Raw genomic sequence first — 24,966 nt, 5'->3', positions numbered from 1 at the left:
CTCAGCTTGCTCAAAGACCCCCTAATATAAAGTGTAGTTTTATTTGTACTGTATACAAATAATTACTAACAATAACATAAAAAGAAAACAACACTTAACAATATACAAGTTGAGAAATAAATATGGGAATCATTTTTGTATTTTTAATGAAAACTCTGTACATAGACCCCCTGCATGAACCCATAGGGGTCTGTTGACCCTTGGTTGACTAAACTGGATCTGCTTGATAAATGATTGATGATTGTGTTGATTAATGTTGGTAAGTCTATGGCTTTTTCTCCATTTCACAGCTTTCAGAAGCAAGTCCCATTTTAGCTTATATAATTTCAGCAGGGCCTTGCGAAAAAAAAAAATTCTTTCACATTTTATGTTGCGGCCTATTTTATGTTAAACTGCTTTAAATGACTTATTTTTCCACATCAATCTACACTCCATACACCATTGTGACAAAGCAAAAACAGAAATTCGTAAATGTATTAAAAATAAAACAACTGAAATAAGTACATTGCATAAGTATTCATACCCTTAACATAGTATACACCATAATGGCAAAGCAAAAACAGGTTTATAAAAGGAACCATGGATATTAAGACTTGTATGGCTTATTATAACGTAAATGATATCTCTTAATCAAATATGTTGTAGAAAACCAATAAAAGTTTTTTTGTTGTTCTTGTTGTTGTTGTAAAAAATCCACATAATTTTATACATATTTTGGACTATGGGGGGCGCTATTATTTGAGTAAAAGGAAAGCTCAACACAGCAAAATATAGAGATAGCCTTGATGAAAACCCAGTTTAGAATATTCAGAAGCTCAGACTGGGCAGAAGGTTCACGTTCCAAAAGGACAATAACCGTAAGCACACAGCAAGAGTGGCTTAGACAACTCTGTGAATGCCCTTGAGTGGCCCAGCCAGAGTCTGGGCTTGAACCCAATCAAATATTTTTGGAGAAACCCCAAAATGTCTGCCTGCCTCCAACCAAGCTGACAAAGCTTGACAGATGAAGAAGTGAGGAGAAGAACAGCAGATAATTGCCAAATACTGATGTGCAATGCTTGTCATATCATAATCATACCCAAAAGACTTGAGGCTGTGAATGTGCTTGAGTTAAGTACTGAGTTAAGGGTATGAATACTCATGCAATGTACTTATTTCAGTTGTTTTATTTTTAATACATTTACGAAGTTCTGTTTTTGCTTTGTCATAAAGGTGTATGTAGTGTAGATTGATATGAGGGGAAAAAAGTAATTTAAAGCAGTTTAACATGAGGCAGCAACATAACAAAACGTGAAAACGTGAATACTTTTGCAAGGCACTGTAATCCACAATTAAAAGTCATATTAAAAGTATAGTAAAAGATATTTGCTTACAGTTTTTTACAATCGTTTTTGCACCAATAACTGAACTTTGCATATTGCGTTCATATCTTTAAAGAAGCCTTGCATTAGCAGAAGCATTGTTTCATAAAAAATGAATTTATTATTAAGTATTATAGGAACATTATTTTAGATCACCCATACACAAGTTACCCATAGTTTCAATGTGTTTTTGCTAGTACAATCATTAAATATAGTTGTACAAAATATGTGATTCAGGTTTAATTTTTTTTTTTTTTTGTAGACTGAGAACAGTACAGACACAGTGGTATCATTGAAATACTGTAATGTGGAATTTACTGATAAAATAAATCTCAGCATAGGTTTTCTAAAGGAAAAATTCAGATTCAAAGTCTTAGCTGTTTTTTTTTTAGCAGGGTACAGTATACAGTTTACAGTATACTGTACCCTGCTGAAAAAAAAAACTGCTTAAACCAGCCTAGGCTGGTTGGCTGGTCTTAGCTGGTTTAAGCTGGAAGTAGCTGGTTTTAGCTGGTGGTTTCCCAGCCTGACCAGAGAGAAAAGTGGCCAATACCCCTCTAAAACCAGCCTGCTGACCAACTATGACCAGCTAAAACCAGCCAAACAGCCTAGGCTGGTTTTGGATGTTTTTTTTTCAGCAGGGCTGTGTACCAACATTCTTGATACATTCTTTTTTTTTTTTTTTTTTTTTTAACCAGGGTAGCCATTACATAACTCATTAAAACCACAAAAGCAATAACATAAAAATGACATCTTCAGATTTGTGGGAGACTTAGTCTTATATTTAATACAGGATGCAACCTCAATCCACTTTATTTGCTGTTAGGTGTTCCTGATAAGAGTATAAAAAGCTTTTCTGACAGAAAGTTGTTTAATCTCCTTTCTTATGCCGCTCGTAAGAGTATTTTACTTAAATGGATCTCTGATAAACCACGACAGTGTCCGAGTGGCATAAAGTAATATTTGATTTTCTTTCTTTGGAATATGTTACTTACTGGTCAAAAGGGAAAATGGATGTGTTTTATCAGATATGGACTCCTTTCTTTAAGTATGTAGGCCCCAGGATTTCACGTACCTTTTTGCAAAACCTCGGAAGGTTAACATGAACATTGGTTGTTTTACTCATTTTTTATTTATTTTTTTTAACTGTCGTTTATGTTAATATGTACTTGTGGACTGTATCTGTGGTCATTGTTCTGTTTGTTTTATTGTTTTGCTATGTTTAAATAAAGCAAAAAAAAAAAAATGACATCTTGCATTCAGTAATGTTGAATATGAAAATGTGTTCTGTAAAAGAGGTACATGGGGCCATAGAAACCATATCTGATAAAGAATGACATATGACATCCATAGATACACGGTAAAAAAAAAAAAAAAAAAGTACTGCAGAGGTAAAATTTTGTTCCTGGGCAACAAAACATATAAAGGTACCTTTAAAGGTACACAATGGGTCCTTATTGTAAAATCATGTACCCAAAAAATTGTACCCTTGGTACTACCGCAGTGACAGCTACTTGTACCCTAAAAGGTATAGTTTTGTACCGTTTTTTCTGAGAGTGTAGTGTGGTCCATCTGGGTCATATTCTGTGGTAACTGGTGTCAAATGATCTATCCTGAAACATGCACTATTTTCCATAAAAGCTATGCTTCAAGGGTTAATGCAACAGTTACTTATCATTTTAAGCAGATGTATCAACTGATAGTTCAATCTTTGTAATGAAATGAATGCACACTCATCTCAGATGTAATGTGTGAGTTGCATTTTGAAATAGTAATACTTTGATGTTGTGTCATTTTGAACAGGTGATTTAAGTTCAATGAACAAATGATCTTTGGCTTATATGTATTGTATCCAAGCATTTGAAAAATGTGTTACGGTTCTGTTATTAGTGCAAAAACGATTATAAAAAACTGTAAATAATCAGAACTCCACAAAAAGTAAGCCATTTTGAACACACTTTTATTATAAACAATTACCTAGATGTTGCAAGAAAAAAAACATTGATTATTTTCTTTAACACTGGTTTTATATACAAAATAGAAATAAATAAATCTGGTAAATTAAGTGCCCTAGTGTTAACAAAAGGGAAAATCCTTTGAATGCAACCCAGTTCAGTTTCACATAACATATAAAAGAGAGAGATTTTAACACTGTATTGCAAATCTGCACAATAAAATCAGCAGGAAGGCCACATCAGTATCCTGTGGCATTATACAGTAAGATGTGAAAAGACATAAAACACAGTTTTCATACAATTCAGGCACCTATTTTAACTCTTATAAACGCTTTGTTTCCTGAATAGTCCCTTATCCTTGCTATCTCCTTGCAATTTTTATTTAAAGGAACACTCCACTTTTTTTGGAAATAGGCTATATTACGGCAGCAAACTTCCTTGACTATTACGCCGGAATGGAAGTGTAGTTCCTAATCTTATCAGCCTAGAAACTCGCAGCTTTGCATTTCCACCGGTCTTAGTACACGATATAACTACAGAAGAGTCAAGTTTTAAATACAACAAATATGGAAACTCATTGGTCATTTTTGAACGCGATGCTATTGGTCTAATAGGATTAAATGATCTATGCTAAGCTATGCTAAAAGTGATATCGCCAGAACAGGAGAACGGCTGAATGGATTTCAAAACGGTAAAACTCAACTTATTAACTCGGGGGGGGAGTTGGAGAATGAGCCTATTTCCAAAAAAAGTGGAGTGTTCCTTTAACATTCATTTTTATTTACATACACACTATCATCAAATATATTGTCAACTGTCTTGTGCATAAGTGCAGTGTAGTGGACAGACAACATGATCACAGATGCAATCTTTTCTTTGCTTGAAAGTACTCCGCATAAATTGATGAGCTGAAGTTGCATGTATTGCTTGTGGATTATTGTGATGTTTTTATCTGATGCTTAAACTCTCATGCTGATGGCACCAATTCACTGCTTGGTGAGCAAGTGATGTAAAGATGTACATTTTTCCAAAATTGTTACGATGAAGAAACAAACTCATTTACATCTTTGATGGTTTGAGGGTGAGTAAATGTTTAGCACATTTTCATTTTGGACAAACTACTCCTTTACCACTTCACACAAAGCCACAGATCTGCAGACTCTCCTGATGACATTACTATAATTACTTCACTTTCTTTGACTCCCATTCCTAAACATAAAATCAAATAGAAATAGAAACAGAATAACAAAGATTAGAAGAACACATTAGAACAGAATACAACATATTGTTATTGACAGATTTATACATCTTAAGCATCACCATGAGTTTTGAACAGTGTTGGGGAAAGTTAATGCATCACAATATTGAGCTACTCCCTAAATTTAATTGTGTTACTTAGTTACGTTTATGAAAAGTAATGTGTTATGTTGCTTTTGCATTACTTTTTCATGTCTAGGCTGGGCTTACTTTTTTGTTTTTATATGAAAATTTACAGTGGAGGTCAAAAGTTTACATACACCTTGCAGAATCTGCAAAATGGTAATTATTTTACCAAAATAAGAGGGATCATACAAAATGCATGTTATTTTTTATGTAGTTCTGACCTGAATAAAAATATTTCACATAAAAGATGTTTACATATAGTCCACAAGAAAAAATAATAGTTGAATTTATAAAAATGACCCCATTCAAAAGTTTATATACACTTGATTATTAATACTGTGTTGTAACCTGAATTATTCACAGCTGTGTTTTTTGTTTAGTGATAGTTGTTCATGAGTTCCTTGTTTGTCCTGAATAGTTAAACTGCCTGCTGTTCTTCAGAAAAATCCCTCAAATTCTTTGGTTTTTCAGCATTTCTGTGTATTTGAACCCTTTCCAACAATGACTGGATGATTTTGAGATCCATCTTTTCACACTGAAAACAACTGAGAGACTCATATGCAACTATAACAAAACGCTCACTGATGCTCCAGAAGGAAACACAATACATTGAGAGCCAATGCATTTTAAAAAGTTAAGCTTCTGAAGGGCAGTACTAAATGAAAAATATATATATTTAGGCAAAATAAGAAAAAATGTACGCATCTTTATTCTGTTCAAAAGTTTTCACCCCCCTCTTAATGTATATATATTTTTTCCATCTGAGGCATCAGTGAGTATTTGAACTTTCTGTAATAGTTGCGTATGAGTTCCTCAGTTTTTCTTAGTGTGAAAAGATCGATCTCAAAAGCATACAGTCATTGTTGGAAAGGGTTCAAATACACAAAAATGCTTAAAAACTAACAAACAGAATTTATTGTAACTGAAAGATGTTTCTGAAGAATAGCGGGCAGTTTAAATTTAAGGACTTAATGTGGGAACACATTTCAAGTGAGAGCAAGGTTACATTGTGTTACCTTGTAAGATACATTGTTACAGTTTTCATGTGTCAATTGCATTTATTTTTGGCCATATGACAGAAATCCGATATTCTATTTGCTGTAAATGCATGTAACTAATGTAATTCAAGAAAGCTAATAAGCATAGGACACAAAGTGTTGGCGAAATAACACATTAGCAGACCGGAGAAAATAATATGACATTTTTTTTCCAGAAAACTTCTTGCACAAAATAAATTCAAGCACCTGTATCAATGTATGTTCATTTAAAAACAACTTTTCAGGGCCTTTAAAACATTTTTTTTAGATTCACAAGGATCTTTCAAGGATTTCATGGACCTGTGGGAACCCTGTAAAGGACATGTGAATTCACATCTGTACAGTAGATGGTGCAGCTCAAACAAAGATTTCAGATGTGCTGCCATTCTGAATTTACAACACTCTTCAGCAATTAAAAAAGTTAAACAAATGTTTTGTTTTTCTAAAGTCATTTTTGCTTGTTAGTATGGTTGATTTGAATCACAGGTAAAATGGGATTAAATACATAAAGGATATTTGTTATTTAACATTTAATTAGTGCAGGTTTGTCATATTCTGAGTTTGCATTTCACTGTTTTTATTCATTTTGAGTAATACCAAATTTTTGAGCATGAGTAAATGCATGTTAACATTTAGTCTAGAACTATAGTAACTATCATTTTTACACAGCGCACATAACTCCTCTGCACTCTCAACACGGGGACAGGAGACTTGTCAGCCAATAAATGGGAAAAATAAGTAATCTGATTATGTAACTTGAGTTTCTTGTAATGTTACCCCCAGCACTGATTTAAAATGTTTCATTGAATAAGTGTGCAACTGTATACCTTGGCTTTCTGCATGACATTTCCTTTGGTGGATGCATAGATGGATGGAGGGCGTTTCTTCATTTCAGATGCACAATTGACCGGCACAGTGGGACCATTGTAAATATCTTCCTTTTTTTTAACTGTAACCTACAGGTATTAAAATACAAATGAATTTCACTGTAACATCAGGTTCATCTGAGGTAAAAGCATATTAAGAGTAAAAAATGCAGGTACCTTAATTGTGGGTTGGCTTTCCACAGGTGCCCCCAGCATTCCTCCAGTCAGAGACTTCTTCAGTTTCTCCTTCACCTCCGTAAGTCGCAACTCCAGGTCCACTCGCTCAGCTTCCTTCTGACGGCAGCTTTCCTCTAGTTGGGCTAGATGCAGCTCCAAGGCTTTCTGCTGTTTATCTGATGCACACATGTAACATATAACAGCTCCCATAACTGAGGATATTGTCAGCAGGTGGCGCCAAATACTGCAAAAATGGTAACAAACCACTTTGCCTATTATTGATTAACACTCAAACCAGTCACTTCTCTCACCATTCGCCTTTTTCAGTTCTTGCTTCACTACCCTCTTTTCTGAGCGCAGTGACAACAGGTTCTTCTTGATTATTTCTTTTTCTTTCTCTAGCTGCTCTTTCTCATTGAGATACCGTCGTGCATCTTCTTCTGCTCTTGTCTTTCCATATTTACCGTAGTGATTCACAGCTACAACAGAAAAATAAGGCGGAATTGGTCATAAATGGCAACTCTAAGAATTTAATCACTAAAGCTATGGTACAATGATTGTGTTTGTGTGCATATACAGTGGTGTGAAAAAGTGTTGGCCCCCTTCCTGATTTTTTATTTTTTGTCACACTTTAATGTTTCAGATCATCAAACTAATTTAAATATTAATCAAATATAAGACAAGTAAACACCACATGCAGTTTTTAAATGAAGGTTTTTTTTTATGAAGGGAAAACAAAATCCAAAACCACATGGCCCTGTGTGAAAAACACACTGCCACACCTGTTCACAATCAAGAAATCACTTAAATAGGACCTGCCTAAAAAAGTGAAGTAGACCAAAAGATCCTCAAAAGCCACACATCATGTTGAGATCCAAAGAAATTCAGGAACAAATGAGAAAGTAATTGAGATCTATCAGTCTGGAAAAGGTTATAAAGTCATTTCTAAAGCTTTGGGACTCCAGCGAACCACAGTGAGAGCCATTAACCACAAATGGCGAAAACATGGAACAGTGGTGAACCTTCCCAGGAGTGTCCGGCCGACCAAAATTACCCCAAGAGCACAGCGACGACTCATCCAAGAGGTCACAAAAGACCCCACAACAACATCTAAAGAACTGCAGGCCTCTCTTGCCTCAGTTAAGGTCAGTGTTCATGACTCCACCATAAGAAAGAGACTGGGCAAAAATGGCCTGCATGACAGAGTTCCAAGATGAAAACCGCTGCTGAGCAAAAAGAACATAAAGGCTCATCTCAGTTTTGCCTGGAAACATCTCGATGATCCCCAAGACTTTTGGGAAAATACTCCCAAAAACTGACAAGACAAAAGCTGAATTTTTTGGAAGGTGTGTTTCCCATTACATCTGGCGTAAAAGTAACACAGCATTTAAAAGATGGTGGTGGTAGTGTGATGGTCTGGGGCTGTTTTGCTGCTTCTGGACCTGGAAGACTTGCTGTGATAAATGGAACCATGAATTCTGCTGTCTACCAAAAAATCCTGATGGACAATGTCCGACCATCTGTTCGTGACCTCGAGCTGAAGCAAACTTGGGTTCTGCAGCAGGACAATGATCCAAAACACACCAGCAAATCCACCTCTGAATGGCTGAAGAAAAACAAAATGAAGACTTTGGAGTGGCCTAGTCAAAGTTCTGACCTGAATCCTATTGAGATGCTGTGGCATGACCTTAAAAAGGTGGTTCATGCTTGAAAACCCTCCAACGTGGCTGAATTGCAACAATTCTCCCAAGATGAGTGGGCCAAAATTCCTGCACAGCGCTGTAACAGACTCATTACAAGTTATCGCAAACGCTTGATTGCAGTTGTTGCTGCTAAGGGTGGCCCAACCAGTTATTAAGTTTAGGGGGCAAACACTTTTTCACACAGGGCCATGTGGGTTTGGATTTTGTTTTCCTTTCATAATAAAAAACTTCATTCAAAAACTGCATGTTGTGTTTACTTGTGTTATCTTTGAATAATATTTAATTTGTTTGATGACCTGAAACATTAAAGTGTGACAAACAACACTTTTTCACACCACTTCAACCAATAAAAGGGTTTTCCAGCGGAAACTACTTACAGGAGCCATGTCGCTTCACTGTGATCTGTGTGTCACCCTTGGCTGTATCCACACTGGACATAGAGGAATAACGCTTCAGTTTAGACTGATTCTCATCTACCTGCTGGTGGAAGAGAGACAGAGTAGAGAGGAAAAATGTGGAGTAATTACATGTTGGTGAAACAAAACAAACTTGAACCACTTTTTGTAAACTTCTTGGTTCCAGTATGATAGTGTTTACTTCAGCATTACACAATTTGCTTATTTAAGGAATTCCTGAACAGTTCCTTTTTATAAAGAAAGACACTTGCAATGACAGAAGATTTGTAGCTGACTAGACATGACATAGACAGTTGCCCAACTTAACCACTTAGCCAACAAAGAAAGAAATGGTACTACAAAAATTTTTAGGAAGTAAACCAGAGAATAAAACAGCAAGACAAATTTGTTGCTGCTGTTTGGGCTAATAAAAAAATAAACTGAGAGAACTGTGGTTAATCATGCTGAACTTCAGAAACAACACCCAAGTGGTCTGAAACTATCTTTTCAAATGTCATATGACATTTGTAAAAAAGGTAATTGTGACTTTTTATCTTACAATTGCAGGTTTACATCTCACAATTAAATTTCTCTGAACTGCATAATACAAATTTGCAGTTCTGACTTTTTTTCTGAGAATTGTGACATAAATTCACAATTGCGAGTTACAAAGTCAGAAACAAAGATGCTTTGATTCTGACTTTTCTCAAAATTGCGATTCTAACACGCAACTGCGAGGTTAAGTCCGAATGTTAAGATATAAACTCAGTCTTTTTCCCCCTCAAAACTGGACTTTATAACTCGCAATTGCAAGTTTAGAAAAAATTCGTAATTGCGAAACACGAACTCGCATTTGCGAGAAAAAAAAGTCAGAATTGTGAGTTTAGATCTTACTATTTAGCCTTTATAACTCGCAATTGTGAGTTTATATGACACAATTCTGAGAAAAAAGTCAGATTTGTAAGATACAAACTCACAATTGCAAGAAAAAAGACAGAATTACAAAATACAAACTCGGATTTGTAAGAAAATAGTCAATTGTGAGTTTAGATCTTGCTATTTTGACTTTATAACTCGCAATTGTGTTAATAACACAATTCTGTGTGAAAAAAAAATCTGATTTGTGAGATACAAACTCACAATTGCAAAAAAAAAGTTAGAATTGCGAAATACAAACTTGCATTTGTGAGAAAATAAGTCAGTTGTGAGTTTAGATCTCGCTATTTCGAGTTCATAACTTGCAATTGTTCGTTTCGTTTATATGACACAATTCTGAGAAAAAAGTCTAAATTGATACGAACTCACATTTGCAAAAAAAACAGTCAAATTGTGAGTTTAGATCTTATTTGGACTTTATAACTCGCAATTGTGAGTTTATAACAATTCTGAGAAAAACGTCAGAATTGCTAGATACAAACTTGCATTTGCAAGAAAAAAGTCAGATTTGTGAGTTTAGATCTTGCTATTTTTAATTTATAACTCGCAAATTGTGAGTTTATATGACACAATTCTGAGAAAAAAAGTCAGAATTGCGAGATACGAACTTGCATTTGTGAAAATAAATATAATTGTGAGTTTGTATCACTGTAACTGCGACTGTGAGATTTTTTTATTCAGTGGTGAAAACTGGCTTCCATAAATTTCTTATTCTCAACAAGATATTTATTTGATAAAAATACAGTAAAACGCAATATTGTGAATTTTTTTATGAGTATCTTATCTATCTGCATATATTTTAAATGCAATTTATTCCTCTAATGGAAAAGCAGAATTTTCAGCATCATTACTCCAGTCCTCAGTGTCACATGACTCTTCAAAAATAATTCTAATGTGCTGATTTGGCGCTCAAACACATTTCTTATTATCAATGCTGCTGCTTAATAATTTTGTGGAAATAGTGTTTTTTTTTTCAGGACTTATTTCAGGATGTTTTGATGAATAAAAATCTCAAATTAACAGCATTTATTTATTCATTCAGCAGATAAAAATTTGATGTTTGATTTAGAACAGTCTTTACTGTTGCTGAGGGGCGTGATTTAACAAAACACCACAAATCATTTTTACTAAAAGGCTACATACATTTTTAACTTAACACCTTACCAACACGCTTTCATAGGGAACTTCATCGTAGGTCCTTGGATCTGTGGAGGTGCTACTGGATGAGGTTGCCCACCTATGGCATGAAAATCAAGAATTAACATGAAAATACTACAAACCTGAGTGAACTTCTTTACACATCCCAACTGGATCAGGCTAAATACCCTCAGCTCTACTCACAGAAAAGAGTGTCGTGCTGCATTCTGGATACTGCTGATAGTGTCTACATCCACATAGTCATAATGCAAAGCCTCAGGGGTCGTAGCACTGCCTGCTTCCGCCAACAAAACACCTAGCCAGCGGCCCATCTCCACAGAACAGCTCGCCTGAGGTTAATTATATTATAAAATTAGCCATAATTTTGAATGAAATATATTACAATTTAACACAGATCCATTTTATTACCTCCAGGGCGGCCACTTCTGTGCTCGCTCGCATGATGCGAAAAGCAAAAGGATGTTTGGGTCCAAGACCGGGTAAGACATCTACGCCATTAAGGGCTAAAGCACTAACGTGGGTGTGAACATCCCCCCTGTCCTTATGGAGATACAGAGTCCCATTTCTAACACAACACCAGCGCTCCTTCCAACACTGGTTGACTAGAACATTCAAGTAACCTACCAAGAGACAAAAGGAAAGTTAGAAAAAGTCTCAAAGATAAAAAAGATCAATCGTGAAGGGAAAGTGGATTTTTGTTCCCCTCACCACAACGGGGATTGTCATCCAGGTGGGAAAGCGTGTTGGTTTCGCCCGGCAGGGGTGGCTTCTTCTTGGAAAAACTGATGATGCGGTTGATTTTCCTGCCAGCGGCTCGACTCATAGATCCAGTCAGCTCAGAGAATGTCCCTTTTTTGCCCTTCCCTGCAGGAAGAAGCACAGGAAACATCATAAGAGGATGCATATAGTCCAAGGACAAGACACGAAACAAATGTTTGGATTTTGTTCACGAAAATGCTGCGGACTTCCTTTGTTTGCAATGCTGAGGAAAAAAACAACATACTTAAGTGTATGGCTGTTTCTTGTGGTAATGGGTTTTCAAGTGTTTTTATTAGGGGTGGGCATAGATTAATTTTTTTAATCTAGATTAATCTAGATTAAATCTTGGAATTAATCTAGATTAATCTAGATTAAAATGGCTAATTTGAATTCTGCTGAAGGCATTCAGAATATGTGTGCTACCCAAATAATGACTAAACATGTTACACCGTACTTTTATTTTGACAGGTTGCCGTGAAGTTTCTGTGTATACAGTATGACATGATGCGAGTTTTCTCAAATGAAACGGTATAAGTGACACTCACAGCAGTTTTGGAGATTGAGTTTATCTGTTCATGTGAGATGCAAATGCCAAAAATTACCGGGAGCGTCACGTGTGTTTCAGTATGCGTGTAGTAAAAGCGCGTCTCCACCATTCATAGTATGAATTTCATACAGCTAGGCAAACGGAACATACCGGATTCATATTAAAACGGTCTTTTTGCATTTCAGTTTTCACAGACACTAGTCCATATCGCGATTTGAATTAAGTGACAGACCATATTTGATTTATGAATCCAAAAAACGACGAATTTACGTGGCATTTCGCGCTATAATAGATTCGGTTTTTATGAATGGAGGACGACGTGATCCCGTCTGTGTTTTGGCAGAGGAGACGTAAACGCGCGACCATTCTATAGTCTTTGGTATACATCCGCGTTAAACTATCAAGGTGAAAGTCATCATAGCTTGCGTAGTTTAGACCCAGCTCCCAACCCAATTTTGAGAATAGATTAACGGCGATATTTTTTTTATCGCCCGATAAAAGTCTCACGTTAACGCAGCACGTTAACGCCGATAACGGCCCACCACTAGTTTTTATGCATATTTTAAACCAAGCTCCATCTGTAACACTTAAAAAGAGAACTTAAAGGAGAGGTTCGCTTCCAGAATTTTAATTTCCTGGTAGTTTACCTAACTCCATGCCCTCCAAGATGTTCATGTCTTTCCATCTTCAGTCAAAAAGACGTGAAGGTTTTTAAGGAAAACATTCCAGGAGTTTTCTCCATATAGTGGACTTCAATAGTTTCCAACGAGTTGAAGGTCCCAATTGGAGTTTCAATGCAGCTTCAAAGCCGAGGAATAAGGGTCTTATCTAGTGAAACGATTGGTTAGTTTCTAAGAAAAATACAAATTTATATACTTTTTAACCACAAATGCTTGTCTTGCACTAACTTAACCTCACAATGTTTTTCACCCTACTCAAGCTTTTTGAACTAAAGTACAGATGAAGGGCTAATCACATGTGACTTTCCAACTTTCCAACTGACTTTTATTCCTCGGCTGGGATCGTGTAGAGCCCTTTGAAGCAGCATTGAAACTGCAGTTTGGACCTTCTGATCTCCATTAAAGTCTACTATATGGAGAAAAATTCTGGAATGTTTTTTCTCAAAAACTTAATTCAGGGTTCCCACACCTTGGTTAACTTCAAATTCAAGGACCTTTCAAGGACTTTCCAGGTCCAATACCCTCAAATACAAGGACTTTTAATGTGGGGACACCTTTCAAGATAAAGCAAGGTTATGTCGTGTTACCTTGTAAGATACATTGTTACAGTTTTATGTGTCAAACACAACTATGCAAAAAAGCATTGTTTTGCCTTTTTTTTGGCCATATGACAGAGATCTGATATTCTATTTGTCATAAATGCACATAACTAACATAAATCAAGCAAGCTAGTATGCATAGACCGTAAGGTATGGGCGAAATAACACATTAGCTGACCAGAGGGAATAATATGGAATTTGTTCCATAGAACTTCTTGCACAAAATAAATTCAAGCACTTTCAAGGACTTTGATCTATGTATGTTCATTTTCCAAAACTTTCCAGGGCCTTGAAATCTTTTTTTTTTTTTTCCAGATTCACAAACTTTTTAAGGACCCATGGGAACCCTGTTAATTTCTTTGCGACTAAAGAAGGAAAGAGGGTAAGTAAATTATCAGGAAATTTCCATTCTGGAAGCCAACTAAACCTTCAAGAAAACTAAGGATGTGCGCTATTGAAATCCTGAATTGTAAAAACACCCATCCAAATGAAATTATTAAAAAAAAGACCAAAAAAGTAATTATTTTAAGGTGTTGGCTAATAACTAATAAATGGTTGAATGACTAATTCTATTCTATTTTGTCTAAATAATTCATTATTTAACATTAAAAAATTATTTTAAAAAATGTAATCAATCATTTGAAATGTTACAAGCGAATTTAGAGATCAAGACAATATAAAGTACTGCATAAAAAACATTCCAAAAATTTCCATGACTTTTTCTGTCATTTACAAATACTAAATTACTAATAAAATGTTTTTTTTTTTTTATTATCCATTTTATTTTTTAACTTAACGAAACTAGGGGTGCACACTATCAAAAATCTAGATGACACCAAAAAATTATTTTCATGTTTTAGGTGATAACTGATTAGATATTAAAATTTGATATTATTTTGTGTGAATAAAAATCAAATATAAAAAACTAAAATCAATTTATTTAAATGCAATTGAATAAAAACTGTATGATTATGTTGAGATTTGCTAAAAATAACATTTAATAGTGCTGTTTGTATTAATAGTGAATTATTGGTAACCCTCTACAATAAGGTTTTATTAGTTAACATTAGTTAACCACATTAGTTAACATGAACTAAGAATGAACAATACTTCAATGGCATTTATTAATTTTAGTTAATGTTAATTTCAGCATTTACTAAGCATTATTAAATCACTAGTTAATGCAGTATGAACTAACATGAACAAAGAATGAACTGTATTTTTTATTAACTAACATTAACAAAGATGAATAAATAGTGTAATAAATGCATTGTTCATTGTTCGTTCATGTTAGTTAATACATTAACTAATGCTAACAAATGACATTTTTTGTAAAGTTAACAAATTATCTAAGTTTTAGATGACAGAAAGGTAATCCAAATGTAAAAATAGAGAAATTAAGCATTAATTATGCCCAGTTCAATTTTCAATATTGGCTAATAAAGATAAATAAAAACAATTTCTAACATTGGCTGATATTCCATAAAGTACCAGCATAACGTGTATGCCAATACGAAACCTAAAAAAAAAAAGAAAAGAAAAGAAGGATGTGACATACTAAAAGGCACAAACTTTAACCTCAGGACACATCAAAGATACAGGAAGTACTGCACAGAGCAGCTACATCCTTCCTGTGTTCCATTGTTTGAGCGTGACATCACAGAACTAACAAGAGGAAACGCTCTACACCTGGAAAACCGACTCTGACCCCAAAAGCATTCACTAAGCAAAGAAATCATTTTGTGTTCATACCGTTTTCACAGATCTCACGGCTTACGTCTCCATTGGCTGCGCTGTCAGAATCAGAAGTATGTTTATCTGCTGACATCATCTGGAATAACCAGGAAGGAGACAGAGCAATTATAGGGATCCCCATGCTGGTTATGTTCATAATCAGTATATTTTAGCCGTCTAGTGTACTTTGGGCTACATGATGCTAGTAATCTGTTCAGCCTTACCTTATCCAGCTCTAGTTTTCGCAGTATCATTGGAGAGGACGAACTGTCTTTTCCATTAATGTTGTTTGCCAGGTTACTTACTTCCTGAATGACCTGCATAGTGTTAACAGAAGAGTCATACAGCTATTAAATATAAGAAAATCTGCCAGAACCAGATTTATTCTGATCCATGCTACCATGACACTATGAAATCTGAAAACAGTCAAAACATTAAAGTAAATAAGTGGTAACACTTTAGAAAAGGGAACACATATTCACTATTAACTAAGAGTTTTTTTCCTTATTAAAATATGAATCTGCTGCTTGTTAATATTGAGGAAGTTGTTAAGTTTAGGTTTGGGTTGGGTTAAGGGATCAGAGCATGGTCATGCAGAATAAGGCATTAATATGTGACCAGTCATATGGGTCAATTTTTTGGAAACCGATTCAAACGTTATCTAAATAAATAACCTTTCCATTGATGTATGGTTTGTTAGGATATGAAAATATTTGGCCGAGATAAAACTTTTTTAAAAATCTGGAATCTGAGGGTGGAAAAAATGTAAATATTGAGAAAATCGGCTTTCAAGTTTTAATATATTTACGGTAGGAAATTTATAAAATATCTTCATGGAACATGATCTTTATTTAAAGGAACACTCCACTTTTTTTGGAAATAGGCTCATTCTCCAACTCCCCCCGAGTTAATAAGTTGAGTTTTACCGTTTTGAAATCCATTCAGCCGTTCTCCTGTTCTGGCGATATCACTTTTAGCATAGCTTAGCATAGATCATTGAATCCTATTAGACCAATAGCATCACGTTCAAAAATGACCAACGAGTTTCCATATTTGTTGTATTTAAAACTTGACTCTTCTGCAGTTATATCGTGTACTAAGACCGGTGGAAATGCAAAGCTGCGAGTTTCTAGGCTGATAAGATTAGGAACTACACTTCGATTCCGGCGTAATAGTCAAGGAAGTTTGCTGCCGTAATATGGCCGAAGCGTATTATCAGAAATGAGTTCCCAGCTAGTTTAGCATTTGCACATGTGCTGCGTGGTATTACTGCTCCTGCTTCAGCCTTATTACGGCAGCAAACTTCCTTGACTATTACGCCGGAATGGGAGTGTAGTTCCTAATCTTATCAGCCAAGATTTGCATTTCCACCGGTCTTAGTACACGATATAACTACAGAAGAGTCAAGTTTTAAATAGGACAAATATGGAAACTCGTTGGTCATTTTTGAACGTGATGCTATTGGTCTAATAGGATTCAATGATCTATGCTAAGCTATGCTAAAAGTGATATCGCCAGAACAGGAGAACGGCTGAATGGATTTCACAACGGTAAAACTCAACTTATTAACTCGGGGGGAGTTGGAGAATGAGCCTATTTCCAAAAAAAGTGGAGTGTTCCTTTAATATCTGATTGATTTTTGGACCATAAAAGAAAATATAATTTTGACCCATAAATTTAACTGTTGGCTATTGCTTTAAATATACTCGTGCTACTTCAGACTAGTTTTGTGGTCCATATGTGCCTAATAAAGACTAATAAACAGCCAATATGCTAGTAATATGCCTGCAAATAAGCAACCAATTAATAGCTATAAAATTGGACCTTAAAATAAAGTGTTACCGAATTAGTTTACAAGAATAACTGCTATACAGTGTTCAGTTTTAGTGTGATTAATCCTTGATTTGGATGGGTCAAATAATTTTGCATAATGAGCTCTAACTGCTGTACCATTGTTAGAGGAAAATTACACTTTTTGACTAATAATCTCCACTATTCTGTCATTTTTAATGATCAAATTACTAATAGAAGTTTTTTTAATAATTTCATGGACACAGTACTGTCAAAGATGCATTTGTAACCAAATAAATATTTCAGAATTGAGTATTAGTGTTGGTATTGCTATCCAAAATTAAAACTATTAAAACTTTTAATATTAAGCTGAAATAAAATAAAGAAAAGCAAAACTTAAAAATGTGGCCCTTGCAACTAACTGAAACTTATGGAAGCCCATTTTCGCCACTGAATAAAAAAAAGGTCATTGCGACTCGCGATCTCACAATTCTGACTTTTTTTTTTTTTAGAATTGTGAGATATAAACTCGCAGTTGTGAGTTATAAAGTCAGAATTCTGGGACATAAACTCACAGAAATACAGTCAGAATTGCAAGATATAAACTCACAAATCTGACCTTTTTCTCAGAATTGCAGGATATAAACTCGCAATTGTAAGTTTATATCTCGCAATTGTGACTTTTTTTTTCAGAATTGCGAGTTTATATTTCGCAATTGTGGAATTTTACTCAGAACTGCATGATATAAACTCACAATTCTGAAAAAGAATTGTGAGTTTATATCATGCAGTTCTGAGAAGAAAAATTTTTTTTGCAATTTTGAGAAGTAAAGTCAGAATTGCGAGATATAAGCTCACAATTGTGACTTTTTTCTCAGAATTGTGAGTTTGTCTCGCAGTTGTGACTTTTTCTCAGAATGATGAGTTTATATCTAGTAATTGACTTTTTTTCTCAGAACTGTGATATAAACTCATTTCACAAATTGTGAGTTATAAAGTCAGAATTGCAAGATGTAAACTCACGATTGTGACTTTTTTCTCAGAATTGTGAGTTTTTATCTCTCAACTGTGACTTTTTTTTCTCGGAATTGCAATTTTATATCTCGCAATTGTGACTTTTTTCTCAGAATTGCAATTTTATATCTCGCAGTTCTGACTTTATAACACGCAATTGTGAGTTAAGTCATAATTGTGAGATAGAAATTGGAGATCATCATTCTTTTTTCCCCCTCAAAATGAAACTTTATAACTTGCAATTGCGAATTCATATCTCACAATTCTGAGAAAAAAAGTCAGAATTGCGAGATAGTGTAGATAGTTTTTTTTTTAAACTGAGTTTAATAAATACAATAATAGTATATAAGCAATACTAAAAAAACACTGTCGAGCATAAGTAGAAAACATTACTATAACATTATTATAAACATTTCCTTGACTTTTTAAGATTGTATTAATTTCAATTACTTTTTCAAGCCTGGAAATCACCATTTTTAAATTCCCTGATATTTCCAAGTTTTCCATAACCATGGGAACCCTGGATTTCCTACATAACTGTGCATAACTTTCATCTCTTTCCTCTCACATAATATTTTTTTAACTTATTTTTTTATTTAGTAAATAGCCATTATATTACATCATATATTGCGATGAAGCACCTTGAGCCAGCTCTCGGCCTGTTCTTTGCTCTGTACAGCCAGCACTAGCGCCTCTCCTCCTGGCATGGAGAAACGAAGCTCATGCTTCTTGCGGCGTCCATCTTTAGGCACATAGATGACATTACAGAGATTCAGGGGGAGGTCAACATGTGGAGAGCGATCTTTGGGATTCTTGAAGCACTGCGGAGAATAAATGCTATGTTTAGAGCTTGATCAGATGTTACATTGTCTCCCTTCTTTTAACAGTTCCAGCGCAATTCACCTGAAGTCTGTTCTCGCGGATGATTGTTAGCTGCTTAGCCCACTGACCAAAACGTTTCTTGCGAAGCAGGAAAGCGCATTTACAGCAGTCTTTCATTTGACCCACTGGACTCTCCTCTGAGGGCCATTGATGCGTCCTCTCTCTGCTTTTAGCTTCCTCATCCTCTTCATCGTAGGACTCATAAGAACTGCTGAGTGCATCTGAATCATTGTCTGTTGACATCAACAGCTGTTAAAACTTCATACAAATGTAGTATATTTTCATAAGCACCAGTATAAAAACAGCACAGGTTTCTTACAGGAGTTTTTGCTGGCCCCGTTCAGACGAGTTGTTGGGTAATTGTTGTCAGCATCTTCATAATAAGCATCCTCTATTGAGTTTGGAGGGCTGGAGTTGTCTGGTAAACAAGCACATTGTGTTAGGTTTCGTGACTGGCTGTTATTTTGCCATCTTAGGCTTGAATGTGTTTGCACTTACTGCGAGTTGTTATATACTGGGGCGCCGTGCCCGGTCCGAGCGGGACGGCTTCTTCATAGTAATCATCAGGAGGAGGTGTGGTAGGGAGGGGAGGTGGTGTGTCTGTGGGACTCTGACAAAACAAAATCAATAATTATTTAAAAAAAAAAAAACTTTTGTGAACTAGTCCTAGGTTTTTGGCCCAATCAGAACCAAACCAGTGCAGTAAGAATCTCTGTAGAGTGAATATGGATAATTGTCAAAAAAAAAAGTCTAACTTTCAACTCACCATCGCAAAGAGACGCTAAAAAAACGAAAAGGGCAGGGCCACTTTTACTAAAACCGCTATAACTTTTGAACAGAATGAGATATCCTCCCCAAACTCATAACACATATGTTAAGAGTTGAATCTGATGTCAAGTGGAAAAAGTCACGGAACCAGGCCACTTGGTGGCACTGTAAAAGAGAAAAAAAAACAGGTATGCATGGTCTTGGTCCAAAGTGCCATAAGTGGCTATGAGGACATTTGCGTATCTCAAAAAACATGACTTGAGCATCTATTAGACCAGCTTAACAGAGGTTGATTGGAACGAAACTTGGTGGGCCTGTTTTACTCATGGCCCTAAAGGTCTGTGAGAAATTTGAAAGAAATCGGCCCCTGGGGGGTGATATATCACATTTTTCATAGGTGTAAACGATTTTATATTGCACAGTTTTAAACACATACGCACAATATTCATATCATACGATAGACCTCTTCATTCCAAACAACTTTGCTTCTAGAAACACTGCTGTCAATCAAACTATTGAGAAATGATTAAGAACATGTAAAAGAAAAACGACTTTTGCAAAGTAGTCCTAGGTTTTTCACTCAATCTGGAAAAAACACTGCAGTGCAATTTTCTGGACTCAGTCTAGGTCAATAATTATCAAAAAATTGTGAAATGTACCCTTTGGGATTTATATATAACAGCCGTAAATATTTAAAAAAAACATCATATTTCTATGGTAAATGACTTGGATTTGGCAAAAAAAAAAATTATTAATTTAGGTTGTTACAGGCTTGATACATAATATGTAATGTCTTTTTTCATGTGCTTAAATGCCTTAAAGTGCTTGAACCCCAATAAACGCTACTTTCAGCTATATTTATAAATACATAAATATCTTTAAATATCTTTACTGTCAATTTTGATCAATGTAGTGCATCCTTGCTGAATAAAATGACTAATTTCTTTAAAAGACCCTAAACTTTTGAACGGTATGTTTTTATATTTAATACATATTGTTTTACCGATTTAGTGGGCGAGTGCTTGCACGCCTCCTCTTGCTCCACATCTTTCATCTCTTCAGGCGAGTCCCTGAGATCCTGTAGGTCACAGTCTGAGAACAAGCATCATAAGATTCATATGACATCCTGGGAATATGATTATAACAAACAAAGCTGCCATTCTTTCTGCTATCTTCAGCAGAACTTACTACAAGTATTTGTGTACTATATTTAAGCTTTAAGCACTGTTTTCACAAAACTAAATATGTATTTAATTTTTCATTTTCACTAAAAATAAATGTCTAGCTTTTAGTAAACTCACCAAATTCTTCAAACAATGATTCAACAAAGCTGGTACCATTTCCATAGAGGGACGTGTTCATGTATATGAAGTCAGATCCATTCACTACAAAAAAAAATAATTAAACATACAATTTAAAGGTGACATATCATTAAAATGTCATTTTTTCCATGTTTAAGTGCTATAAGCAGGTCCCTGGTGCATCTACCAACCCAGAAAATGTGAAAGAGGACAACCCATTAACTTTGTTTTGGTAAGCCTTTCTCTGCAACCATGTGAAAAAAAGAGCTGTTCAGATTTCGCTCCCCTCGTGACATATGAAAAGGGATCTTTTATAATATTACTGCCCCTTAATCTGTTTCCACCCACGGCACCACCATTTTGTTTTCACAAGCGACACGGTGTACCAGTTCTAACGCCATGGCAAAAGGTTGCGCAAAGCATGCTAACTGTTCTGTCGTTGGCTGCACAGACGAGCACAGATCACTATTTAGAGTCCCAGCCTCAGAGGAGACAAGAGAGCAGTGGATTTATTTACTGTATATTATGCTGCTGCCACACAGATCTAATATAAACACGCTGTGTTTTTAACATAAACTTGTGTGTATCTGACAGTTAAAGCGCAATACGACACGAAAGAGAACTTAGTTTAGTACTCACATGCCATGTGAAAGCTGCTTTGCGCATGCTTCAGATGTGTGCGCTCAGAAAAACATATTGATTGATTGTTTGATTGATTGATGAACTTTATTAATCCCAAAGGGAAATTAAATCGTCATGGCAGCTCAATACATCAATAAACACTTATTGTATCAATAAACAATACTGTACATGTGACAACAATACCCTTTGACAACACAACTTCTCTAGACAGACAAATTATGCAATCTAATAGCGCTAGGTAGAAATGATTTCCTATAACGTTCCTTCAAGCAACGAGGCTGAATGAGCCTGTTTGTCCAGAGATTGTCCAGAGTCTTATGGAGAGGATGAGTTTCATTGCTGATGATCGCTAACAGCTTTGTCAGCATTCTATCCTTAGCCACTTCCTCCAAAGTACTAAGCTCAGAACCGACAACAGATTCAGCCTTTTTGATGAGTTTGTTTAATCTGTTGGCATCCTTTGTCTTAAGTCCCATACCCCAACACCCCACAGCAAAGAAGATAGTACTCGCTACAACAGTCTGATAAAACATCTTAAGTATCCTGTTGCACACATTGAAAGACTTTAGCTTCCTCAAGAAATATAGCCGACTTAGGCCCTTCTTATAAACAGCTTCAGTGTTTGTAGACCATGCCAACTTGTTGTCCAACTCAACTCCCAAGTACTTATATGATGAAGTTTAAACTAATATGGCTTTAAAACGCATGATTTCAGCCCGATAGACATGATAATCAAAACAGATATTTTTTTTATCACAGTATCTGAGGTACAAGCTGTAAATGCACAGCTCTATTCTGGAAAAGCGGCGGGAGCAGCAGCTCATTTGCATTTAAAGAGCCATGCCCAAAAACTGTTTCCACTCAAAATAAGCTTTTTCATTATGATATAATAAATAATCTGTGGGGTATTTTGAGTTTAAACTTCACAGACACATTCTGGGGACACCTGAGACTTATATTACATCTTGTAAAAAGGGGAATAAGTGTTAAACCCTTCATACATAATTCTAACATGAAATTAGTGTTGCTTTCGTCAACGAAAATTATGACTAAATATCGTCGTCAACGAACCTTTATCACGTGACGAAAACGAGACGAGACGAAACGAAAATGCTGGTCATGTGACGATGACTATATAAAATGTATTATGAAATATCGTTGACGATTAAAAACGAGACTAAATGTTGTTTACAAAATAAAAACTATGCTAAATTGTCTCTTTATTTTCGTTGACGAAAACGAGACGAAACGAAATGTTAGAATGTTAGATTGATGTGCGCATGCCCAGTAGCCAGAGTTGTATCACTTCTAGCCTAAACCGCAAGCGAGCGGCGTCACTCCGTCAAGCTCCACTCGCTGCATTATCTAGAAGACGCCCACAAACAAAGTTAAGTCTGACACAGATAAAGGGACCAATGCCCGGCCAGATAGGGTTCATATTTGGGGGAAAAAGAAGGAAGAACACATACATTTTCTTCTACTAAAAAAAAAAAAAAGCTTTTCGAAGCACCCACGGGATCAACTGTATCTAAAAGGGTTCATTACTCGAAGCTTTTCAACACGTTTTACACTAATGACATCTTGTGGTCAAAGGTGGAAAACGTTTCTTTTGCATTCCAGTTGTCCAAGCAATTTTTGGACAATTTCATAGAATAAATAAATTTATGCTAAGAAAACCATAAGAAATATTTTACTTACAGAAGGTATAAATGAATTAATCTGTAAATAAACTTAAAAAAACAAAAGTACAAAAGATTCTTGTATGCATAGATGATCAAGTAAATTAAGAATATTGTTAAGTTGATTAATATTATTATTCGAAGCTTCTGTGTCGAACGTCACATCATTAATTTTTTGTAAATTGTAGCTTAACCATTCAAACCTTGTTTCTCTGTTGTTGTTGTTTTCCTGGCATTGTCATGTGATGCTATTTTATTTATTGTTTTTATTAAATTTTTATTTATGTGTGTGTACTAAAATAAAATAAATGTTGTAAATTCAAATTAGAGCATCTTCTGCAATGGATGCATTTTTCAGCCTATAAGGTAACAAAAAAATAATATAACCTTGTTTGAAATGGGTTTAGCTAAAAGAAAACTTTATATACTAGGAATACTTTATATACTAGTCTATACTAGGTACTTAAACTATATTGACTGGGTTAGATAAATTTGCATTACTAAAAATAGACTAAATGTAATCAGTTTTCGTCGACTAAAACTAGACTAAAATGTCATTAGTTTTCGTCGACTAAAACTAGACTAAAATAGTCATGGGTAATTCTGACTAAAATAAGACTAAAATGCTCAGACTTTTAGTCGACTAAAACTTGACTAGACTAAAAGGGGTATGAACTTGACTAAAACTAATAAAAACTAAAATGTCAGGTTCACACAAAGACTAGACTAAAACTAAAATGAAAATCGGCCGCCAAAAACAACACTACATGAAATACAACACAGAATGTCAAAAATAACATATATTTTATTCCTTTAATTATGTGGAGCAACCTTTTTTAATTAGTCCCTTTCTTCGGAGTAACTGTGCTGTCTGAAATACTTTGACACTTCTATAATTATTAATGTGTGGACCCCTTCAGCGAGACCTTGGCCAAGCATTTCTGCTCAGCTGTTATGTATTTGCTGCTCAGTCTTACCGGACGGCTGCAGCTGTTTGACCAAGTTTCTGACCACACTCATCTTCTCTGCCGTGGCTGAACTCACACTCTCGTTTTCCAGCAGTTTGAGAAGCAAACTCAGCTCCTTCACCAGGTGCTCCATACCTGCACAGAGATTCAAGACAAAGATCAGTGACCAGAAAAAATGTTTGCAGACGATGACATGAAAAATCACTGGGGACTTTTGGACCCCATTACACTTCAGATGATCTAAATACTTAAGCAGCTTCTATATTAACTTTCATTTATTTTCTATTTGTGTTACTAGGAGCAACTGGGCATTTCCATTCAGCCTATTTCAGCCTATTTGACCTTTTTAAAATCCATCATGAGACAGGCCTCAGCTGTTGGACATCTGATTTTCTTTGGCTGTTTGTTGAGAAACCTTGCCAAAATGCCAAACATGATCTCCTAAAGGTTTAATGCAATAAACAAGCAAGGGGTATGACCTGAATTGATTTCTTATGGTAGCGCTCTTCCAAATCTGTGCACGGCGAACAATAGCTGCACTGTTATGAATGGCCTAACAAACACAGGAAACAAGAAACCCCCTAAAGAGAAACAACATTTTTAGAAAGTCCTGAAATAAGCATTCACGTAT

The 24,966-nt window shown here is 35.3% G+C and overlaps 1 protein-coding gene across 1 annotated transcript in view; it reads right to left on the bottom strand.

Moving 5' to 3' along the window:
- Positions 1–3,309: 3,309 nt before the first annotated feature.
- The window catches only part of afap1l1b (actin filament associated protein 1-like 1b), a 36,253-nt gene continuing 14,596 nt past the window's right edge, over positions 3,310–24,966 (bottom strand). Inside the window, exons 2-19 of the mRNA XM_073824302.1 lie at positions 24,345–24,470; positions 21,047–21,130; positions 20,749–20,837; positions 19,476–19,587; positions 19,297–19,395; positions 18,999–19,210; positions 18,737–18,916; positions 15,515–15,607; positions 15,309–15,387; positions 11,680–11,835; positions 11,380–11,591; positions 11,155–11,300; positions 10,978–11,050; positions 8,860–8,962; positions 7,091–7,258; positions 6,780–6,955; positions 6,564–6,692; positions 3,310–4,525 (exon numbers count right to left, since the gene is read on the bottom strand). Of these exons, the coding sequence (XP_073680403.1) occupies positions 4,499–4,525; positions 6,564–6,692; positions 6,780–6,955; positions 7,091–7,258; positions 8,860–8,962; positions 10,978–11,050; positions 11,155–11,300; positions 11,380–11,591; positions 11,680–11,835; positions 15,309–15,387; positions 15,515–15,607; positions 18,737–18,916; positions 18,999–19,210; positions 19,297–19,395; positions 19,476–19,587; positions 20,749–20,837; positions 21,047–21,130; positions 24,345–24,470 (2,264 nt within the window). The 3' untranslated portion in view covers positions 3,310–4,498. The remainder of the gene's footprint in view (positions 4,526–6,563; positions 6,693–6,779; positions 6,956–7,090; positions 7,259–8,859; positions 8,963–10,977; positions 11,051–11,154; positions 11,301–11,379; positions 11,592–11,679; positions 11,836–15,308; positions 15,388–15,514; positions 15,608–18,736; positions 18,917–18,998; positions 19,211–19,296; positions 19,396–19,475; positions 19,588–20,748; positions 20,838–21,046; positions 21,131–24,344; positions 24,471–24,966) is intronic.

This window comes from Garra rufa, chromosome 19, assembly GCF_049309525.1.
Source record: "Garra rufa chromosome 19, GarRuf1.0, whole genome shotgun sequence".
NCBI classification, from domain to species: domain Eukaryota; kingdom Metazoa; phylum Chordata; class Actinopteri; order Cypriniformes; family Cyprinidae; genus Garra; species Garra rufa.
Note: the sequence above shows the minus strand (reverse complement) of the source record. Positions and strands in the feature narration are given on the sequence as shown.